Source organism: Schistocerca piceifrons, chromosome 2 (assembly GCF_021461385.2).
Source record: "Schistocerca piceifrons isolate TAMUIC-IGC-003096 chromosome 2, iqSchPice1.1, whole genome shotgun sequence".
Taxonomy (NCBI): domain Eukaryota; kingdom Metazoa; phylum Arthropoda; class Insecta; order Orthoptera; family Acrididae; genus Schistocerca; species Schistocerca piceifrons.
This window is the reverse complement of record NC_060139.1, coordinates 849621647-849631247: the sequence shown is the minus strand read 5'-3', so window position 1 is coordinate 849631247 and position 9601 is coordinate 849621647. Positions and strand designations below refer to the sequence as shown.

Below are 9601 nucleotides of genomic sequence, written 5' to 3'. Positions count from 1 at the left end.
CCCGTCACTCTTCCCCCTCCCCCCTCTCCGAATGTGGGCAGTCTCTCTCTCTCTCTCTCTCTCTCTCTCTCTCTCTCTCTCTCTCTCTGTCTCTCTCTCTCTCTCTCTCCACCTGTCCTCTCTCCCCTCTTTCGACCTCTCTACCTTCCTTTTTATCCTTCTTCATCTTCACCTTTCTCTGTTTCTCTCATTCTTCCCCCCTCTTTTGCTATTCTCTTCTTCCTACATCTCTCTTTGCTCTACTCTCTGCAGTATTTTTATGTTGTTGTGCGGAGATGGAGTCATTTGTCCAAAGACCCACTCTTTCCTGCTACCCCTTTCCTTGTGTCCTTCCCTAACCCCTCCCCACCTCCATCAGCTCAATTAATTGCTTTCAGTGATCAAGTATCAATAATTAATCAGTTACCATGGCCATGTGAATGTATGAGTGTACATGTGTGTGTGTGTGTGTGTGTGTGTGTGTGTGTGTGTGTGTGAGAGAGAGAGACTGTGAGTTCTTTTGTTAGAAAAGTAGTGCTCAAAAGCTTTTTTGATGTAAAATGGTACTAATGTTGTTGTTTTGTACTGACGTGAGGTCAATATTCAGTATTTATACATACCATTTTCATTTTTGTTAATGCTGATAGCAGGAGGTCAGTAACTTTTGCCATTGTATCTCATTTCCTGTAACAATGGGTTGATGGTAAAGTATTTATGTCTGTTGTGAAATATTGCATAAGCGGTGTTGTATATTACTATGTGAAGATGAACAACTTTAGCTTATTTTATATTTCATTGTAAATAATTAGAGGTGATTTTTTTTACTGCTGATGACATTAATACTAGATATACTCAAATTTTATCAAACTTTTGGAATTCTTTCTTAGAACATACAAGTATAGGCCATCCACTAAGACACTATCCAATCCTAAATTATCTGATAATTGGTGAAGTATAAAAAATAGTCTGCAGCTTGGGAGCCATCTGCAATCAACTCATTATTTTCGTTAAAAGCTCCTCTCTGTCTCTCTCTCTGTCTCTCTCTCTCTCTCTCTCTCTCTCTCTCTCTCTCTCTCTCTCTCTCTCTCTCTCTCCCCCCCCCCCTCCCCCTCCCTTAGACTGTGTTCACTGCTAAAGTTTTTACCAGTTAAAACACGTTTCAGTATTCTGATGACCTAGAATTAAATACATGCTTATGAACAGTTGTAGAGATAGCTACTGGCTACTGCATTGAAGATATAGAGCACTTCTGGTGTCACAGTCAGTAGAGTATTGTCCCATAGGAAGTCAGGCACTCACAATCAGCAGTGGGAAATGGCTGATGTGTGGGCAGTCTGGCAGCTGAGCTGTAGCCTACGCAGTCATACTGCACCTGGCCGAGAAGCTGTGCATGAGAATGGCCAAGTGCGCTCTTGCATGTGTAGCTGCATCTTGCAATAGGACTACATGATGAGTATCCTATGCTATCTGCACCTGCTCACAGGCGAGCTCATGAGTGGTCCTGTTGGCCTTTGCCCTGAGGCAGCATTTTAATGGGCCTGCTGTGCACCAAAGTCCCAATTATCTAGGTTAATGCAGAGCCAGACTAACCAAGAAACATAGATCATCTGTAATACACAAAACTGCTATTTATTGTGTTAATGAAACATTCTACATTAGCTGCACATTACCCGCTGGAAACTGACAACTTATTTATACAATTACACAATTTGTTTTGTGTCACTTACTTTCAGTTCACTTTCTGCTTATTTTTTCATTTATGTTAAAGATTAATGAAAACCATATCAGCTATATTGTTACTCATTTATTATTTGAACATCTTCAGGTTTCTGAGTTTTGCTGACGATGTTCAAAGAAACAAAAACCGACCCATAACACAATAAGTGTGTACAAATACAAATGAGGTGATTATCATTAATCATTAAGGCTAATGTCAGATGTGAGCTCAACATGATCAAAAGTATTTTTTTCATCTACTTTTTCCTTAACTGTAGTTCCCATATTTTGGAGAGTTGAAACATTGGTTTAGTGAAATGGATTTTGTCCTGCATTCTCTAATAACAGTAAAGCACTTCAATGCCTTGATGTGCACGATAATGGGTTTCTCAGTTTTTTTTTATCTATGCTCACATTCTCTACCGAACACACATTTCATGTTATCTTTTGATCACATCCAAGTTCATAGGTGTCACTGTGGATGTTATAACAACCAGAAATTTGTATTTCCAAACAGAATTTTTTTTTCTAATTATTGAAATAAGGCTTCATTTTTAATTTTTTGAAAAATTGCTGAACTATGCACAAATAATCTGCAAGCTGATTAAAGCAGACTTGGATACTCGGGAGATTATTGTCATTACTGCTGCCGAGTTATACGAATCTGGGTGGGGAGATGTGCTATATCAGCACTTTGGATCCTGGACAGTTTTTGGGGTGCCAAATGTAAGGGGCACAGCATCTCCAAGATTGTGCAAATACTTATCTTTCGGGTACAACAAGTTTCACAGTAGCAGACTAATTAATATATTTTCCATTTAAAACCATTTGTATTGTGTAATTCCTTCCAGTCTTTACTACTTACCATAATTCTTGAATTCCTCAGGTGTTTTTTCATGTTTTATCCTTGACATTTTCTATCATTACCATGTTTTTTTGTCATCCATCATGATTATCAAATATAATCATGATCTCAAAGGATATATAAGGGGTAAAAGATGAGATTTTGCAATCTGTAAGTGTTTATAAAAATGTTAATAGCATTGTTAATGGTTGTCGTAAACCTAGTTAGAACTTGTACGAAGGGAAAATAGATTATATGAAACTCCTCAACGGGTAGAACTTCTTGCTGTTTTGTTGATGTGTATGGTAAGAGTTACCTGCTCTCCCCCTCACCCCCATCCCCTCACCCCTCACACAAACACACACACAGCATAGATGTGGTTCTGTGTGACTGTTTCAACACAATCACTTACATGCTTTAACTAAGCCACTTTCTATATGATATTCATATTATGATTTAATTTTAATATTTTTCAAATAGGTCTTTTACATAGGAAGCATCAGTGTTTCAAAAAATCAGTTCTATGTGTTATTCTTATTTTTAAGTATTTATTGAACAATACTTTCTTTTCTTTTTCCAGCAATCGATGCACCTAAGGATTCATTTAATCGTGGCTAATGGACGAGAAAAGTTATTGACACAGGTTGTGATCCTTTGCTTCCAAGTAATTGTTTTCCAGAGATTTCGGCTTCTATGTATAGGGAAATAATGAATGAATATACCAATAAAGCTAGTACGGCCCAAGTTTACTGGAGATGCAAGAAAACAACTTTCACGTTATGCTGAGCTGCCAAAGAAGACAATTGAATCGAGGTAAATTTTGTCCATGTTCTGAAGCAGTTCCCGTGTAGCGTTGTGTAAATGAAGAAAATCTTGCAGTATTTCCTTATAAAGATTTCTGATTTAAGATTCCATTATAATATTTTTAAAAAACTATATTTCAACACTTGTTTTAAAGATGATGTAGAGAGTGAATGGGTTGAAAGTTAATTTGTAAGTGAAAGATAAGAGAGTCCATGAAACAAGGACTAAATTGCTATTAATATTCTAGATCCTTTCATAAGCAGTTAACAGAAACTGTTAACAAAAGTAGATTACATTTGTTCTTCATTCTGAGAAAGGGAAGTAATAAGTGACGCTTCTTCTTTTTCAACAAACTGTTTTCATTTAAATGTGATAGAAAAGCACCCATTGTTTTTGCTGTACATGGTAATGAGGTGTGAGAGGCTGCATTGGTGCAAAGAACTTGCAGAGTACTTGCAGCAGGTGTGATGGTAAGTTTCTGGGGAAAAAAGGGCTTTTCATTACTTTCTAAATTGCATTAAAAATTATCTTTGTAGTTTCCCACTATTTCATTGAAACATTCAGTTTCTAGCATTTCACTCTCATTGCTGGCACCACGTGCCGAGTGAGGTGAAACTCAGTTGTGCCACAAATACATTTGCACAGTCTTCCTCCTGAGACCAGGCACTCCCCCCCCCCCCCCCTTTCTTTAAGAAATTTACAAAAATGTTTCCAACAAATGTACATGTAATACATTAAATATAATACTGATCAAGCCATATGCAGGTTTGACCTGGGAAATGTGATCTAGACACTTCCTTGCTGTTGCAATGTCCTTTGAAAGACCTGTCACTGGAGGCTAAAATTCAGGAATTTGGTAAGGTTCCTGAAACTCTCGTAAGATTTTCCCCATCATTATTAACCCTGGCAAAATACCTCATGTAAGCTTCCTGCCTATGATGCCTATCGGCTGCTTTAATGTTTTTCCTGCCCGATGCCACTTTTCCTGAGTCTCTTCTAGGGCTTTCTCAGTAGGTACAAATTCATCAGTAGATCATAAATTAGACAGTGGTAAATACAGCTGCCAGTAAATGTAAGTTCCACTGGATTGTCTTTATGTGCCTCAACTTTGGCAGTGTTTGAACACAACCACTCCAATTTTTCTCCCTCAGTGGCTCAGCATTTGTTTGCTGAGTAAGGGCTTTGGCGACCCCAGGGTTCCTGAGCTGGGGACTGGTAAGCACCACCAGTCCTCTGTTACCATAAGCTCTGGTCATACTTAACGACCACCATGTGGCGCAGTGGTGGAATGTTGTCTGTTTCGGAGAATGGGGTCTTGGCTTCAATGCTTGGACTGCGAGGAAGGTACCTACCTCTATAAAAAAAAAAAAAACCCTCAACCTCAAGTGTGCTACGTGCTGAGGAGGTGAATGGCTGTTGAGGTGAAACAGTCTTTACCGAGCAACCTCTGGGGCACCTGCCGCACCCCGGTTGAATCAGGCTTGCTCAGGCATTCAGGGCTCTGCCTGGGTCGACGGTTGTTTCCCTAGCGTCTCGTGGGATCATTATGGAACTGTCTCATGAAACTACTACTCCTGACGAGATGGGTGCACCATCAGGCAACACCTACACCCCCTCCTCAAAGAGAGGGTGGTTGGTCAGTCCTCCCGGAAAGAAGTCTCCGAGTAATAGTAACAGGGCATTAGTGTGCCATAACACTTTTATTGTAATTAAGCAAAACGGTGGATGCTTTGAGAAGATATCCCCTCTCTATATTAACATCTCATTAGAAGGTATTGCTGGGTCTCTGTAAAGTGTCAAACGACTACGTAATGGAACACTTTTGGCGGAAACTGCTAATTTCACCCAAATATCTAAGCTTCTGGGATTTAAGGCCTTAGGTGACTACCCAATGGAGGCTGAATTGCATAACAACCTTAACTATAGTAAGGGCGTGGTTACCTGCTCCGATATAATGGAGATGGACCCCGTGGAGTTACGTGAAGAGTGGAAGAATGTGGGCGTCAAAGAGGTGCGGAATTATATGAGGAGAGTCAATGGCAAATTGGAAAAATCGGCAACGTTTATTCTAACGTTTAGTAATCCCGAATTACCAGAATATATCTTTGCCGGCTATATCCGCCTTAAGGTTCGCCCGTTTGTTCCTAACCCCATGCACTGCTATAAATGTCAAAGGTTTGGCCATACCACTATGGGATGTAACAGGAAGGCTACATGTGGAAATTGTGGAGGCTCCGCTCAAGAGTCAGGGAATACTTGTACACTTCCTCTGAAATGTGTTAACTGCTCTGGCGATCACCCAGTGTAGAGCAGAAAGTGTGGGGTTTACAACGAGGAAAAGAAAATTCAAGAGTTGAAAGTACAGAGACGCATACCCTATGGTGAAGCTAAAAAGGCTTACAAAGCCATGCAACCACCGGTTTTTGCAACTTCTTTTGCATCAGCACTTAAAACACCAATAGTTAAGTGTGATTCCTTCACACAAACTCAGACCACAGATTCAAGTACGAGCACATGCACTTGTCGCTGTACCTGTGGAGGAAACGCTCCACTTGCAACTGATGTCGCTCGGAAGCCATCAGCAGTAGACTTACCACCTAAGCCACATGTTGTTGTTGTTGTGGTCTTCAGTCCTGAGACTGGTTTGATGCAGCTCTCCATGCTACCCTATCCTGTGCAAGCTTCTTCATCTCTCAGTACTTACTGCAACCTACATCCTTCTGAATCTGCTTAGTGTATTCATCTCTTGGTCTCCCTCTACGATTTTTATCCCCCACGCTGCCCTCCAATGCTAAATTTCTGATGCCTTGATGCCTCAGAACATGTCCTACCAACCAGTCCCTTCTTCTTGTCAAGTTGTGTGCCACAAACTCTTCCCCAATTCTATTCAATACCTCCTCATTAGTTACGTGATCTACCCATACCCATCTAATCTTCAGCATTCTTCTGTAGCACCACATTTCGAAAGCTTCTATTCTCTTCTTGTCCAAACTATTTATCGTCCATGTTTCACTTCCATACATGGCTACACTCCATACAGATACTTTCAGAAATGACTTCCTGACACTTAAATCTATACTCGATGTTAACAAATTTCTCTTCTTCAGAAATGCTTTCCTTGCCATTGCCAGTGTACATTTTATGTCTTCTCTACTTCGACCATCATCAGTTATTTTGCTCCCCAAATAGCAAAACTCCTTTACTACTTTAAGTGTCTCATTTCCTAATCTAATTCCCTCAGCATCACCCAACTTCATTCGACTACATTCCATTATCCTAGTTTTGCTTTTGTTCATCTCATAGCCTCCTTTCAAGATACTGTCTATTCCAAGTCCTTTGCTGTCTCTGACAGAATTACAATGTCATCAGCGAACCTCAAAGTTTTTATTTCTTCTCCATGGATTTTAATTCCTACTCCAAATTTTTCTTTTGTTTCCGTACTTCTTGCTCAATATACAGATTGAATAACATCGGGGAGAGGCTACAACCCTGTCTCACTCCCTTCCCAACCGTTGCTTCCCTTTCATGTCCCTCGACTCTCATAACTGCCATCTGGTTTCTGTACAAATTGTAAATAGCCTTTCGCTCCTTGTATTTTACCCGTGCCACCTTTAGAATTTGAAAGAGAATATTCCAGTCAACATTGTCAAAAGCTTTCTCTAAGTCTACAAATGCTAGAAACGTAGGTTTGCCTTTCCTTAATATTTCTTCTAAGATAAGTCTTAAGGCCAGTACTGCCTCACGTGTTCCAATATTTCTATGGAATCCAAACTGATCTTCCCCGAGGTCAGCTTCTACCAGTTTTTCCATTCGTCTGCAAAGAATTCGCGTTAGTATTTTGCAGCTGTGACTTATTAAACTGATAGTTTGGTAATTTTCACATCTGTCAACACCTGCTTTCTTTGGGATTGTAATTATTATATTCTTCTTGAAGTCTGAGGGTATTTAGCCTGTCTCATACATCTTGCTCACCAGATGGTAGAGTTTTGTCAGGACTGGCTCTCCCAAGGCTGTCAGTAGTTCTAATGGAATGTTGTCTACTCCCAGGGCCTTGTTTCGACTCAGGTCTTTCAGTGCTCTGTCAAACTCTTCACGCATTCATCTACATCCTCTTCTATTTCCGTAATATTGCCCTCAAGTACCTCGCCCCTGTATAGACCCTCTATATACTCCTTCCAACTTTCTGCTTTCTCTTCTTTGCTTAGAACTGGGTTTCTATATAAGCTCTTGATATTCATACAAATGGTGCTCTTTTCTCAAAGGTCTCTTTAATTTTTCTATAGGCAGTATCTATCTTACCCCTAGTGAGATAAGCCTCAACATCCTTACATTTTTCCTCTAGCTATCCCTGCTTAGCCATTTTGCACTTCCTGTCTATCTCATTTTTGAGATGTTTGTATTCCTTTTTGCCTGCTTCATTTACTGTATTTTTATATTTTCTCATTTCATCAATTAAATTCAATATTTCTTCTGTTACCCAAGGATTTTTACTAGCCCTTGTCTTTTTACCTACTTGATCCTCTGCTGCCTTCACTACTTCATCCGTCAGAGCTATCCATTCTTCTTCTACTGTATTTCTTTCCCCCAGTTCCCTTATGCTTTCCCTGAAACTCTGTACAACCTCTGGTTCTTTCAGTTTATCCAGGTTCCATCTCCTTAAATTCCCACCTTTTTGCAATTTCTTCAGTTTTAATCTACAGTTCATAACCAATAGATTGCGGTCAGAGTCCACATCTGCCCCTGGAAATGTCTTACAATTTAAATCTCTGTCTTACCATTATGTAATCTATCTGATACCTTCTAATATCTCCAGGATATTTCCATGTATACAACCTTCTTTTATGATTCTTGCACCAAGTGTTAGCCACATACCACTCCCCAACTTCAGAAGCCACCTAAGCCATCCCAGCAACCCAGGCAGCCTTCTCCTCCTGCCAGTAAAGAAAAACGTTCTTCTAAAGTAACACTAAGTCCAAGAAAGTGGTAGGTAAGCATCAGATCGACAAACGCTCTCCCTTTCTGATGGCGACTATGCTCTTGAAGAACTAGAGAACGCGGAACTGGGTAATGTTCCCCCTGACCTCCCCGGTAAATCTCCCCATGTGAGGGAAAAAGGAAAGAACCATCATTGCTAACCAATGGCTTCCATAGGGACTTCTGTGTTGCAGTAGAATTTGAATGGATGTCGCTCACATTTGGAAGAATTGCAGCTGCTGGTTCAGGATAAACCATTCTGCATCTGCTTACAAGAAACGCATTTTAAAGTCACAGACACACCTACATTACGGGGCTACCACATATACAGGAAAGACGATACTACTGTAAGCAGGGCTAAAGGTGGAGTGGCTATTTTTCTTGATGACAGATACCACTCCTCTGCTGTCCCTGTTGCCACAACAATCCAAGCAATTGCTGTGAAAGTTTTCTCACCATTTGCTTTCACAGTGTGTTATTTGTACCTGCCCCCCCCCCCCCCCCCCCCCCAATGACATTTTGGATGGGGACGCACTGGCAGACCTCTTCCGGGCACTCCCGCGCCAATTCTTTCTTGTGGGGGACTTCAATGCCCACAGTGTGCTGTGGGGCTCGGCCCACAATGTGCTCCAGGGGTAGGCTGATCGAGTGACTTGTCCATTCTGAGGATATCTGCCTTCTGAACGCGGGTTAGATGACTCACTTTTCCACAGCTACAGGGTCTTTTTCAGCTATTGATCTTTGCTTTTGTTCCTCAGCTATTGCAGATTCAGTTCAGTGGGAAGTGGCTCCAGATTTACATTCTAGTGACCACTTCCCAGTGTGGATTCGTCTGCCGCCTAGGACAGTGACCAGCAGGAGACCACACAGGTGGATGATACAAAGGGCACATTGGTTACAGTACAGTCAACAGGCTATTTTTGAATGAAAGGATTGTGCACAAGAGGCAGTGGCCCATATCACTCATGAGATCCAAAGGGCTGCCGCAGACTCTATCCCCAGGTTCAGTAACCACCTCGGCCGAACGGCCTGTATCGTGGTGGAATGACAACTGTCAATTGGCAATCAGGGCGAGATGGACAGCTCTTCAGTACTTCAAACGGTGTCCAACTACAGACAATCTTCAGGTCTGTGAGAGCACATGCAAGGCGAGTGATCAAAGAACGGAAGAGGGCTCCCTGGAGGGAATTCACGACTTCCATTAATCGGTCCACTTCTGCTGCGCACGTTTGGGAATCAATTAGATAGATTTCAGGCAAGGGTAGTCCACATTCCCTTACGGCC

General features: G+C 41.2%; 1 protein-coding gene across 1 annotated transcript in view; it reads left to right on the top strand.

The window, feature by feature from the left end:
* The window catches only part of LOC124773415 (mRNA (2'-O-methyladenosine-N(6)-)-methyltransferase), a 151868-nt gene that overhangs the window by 42298 nt on the left and 99969 nt on the right, over window positions 1-9601 (top strand). The window contains 2 exon segments of the mRNA XM_047249399.1: window positions 3120-3256; window positions 3258-3352. Coding sequence (XP_047105355.1) covers window positions 3120-3256; window positions 3258-3352 — 232 coding nt within the window.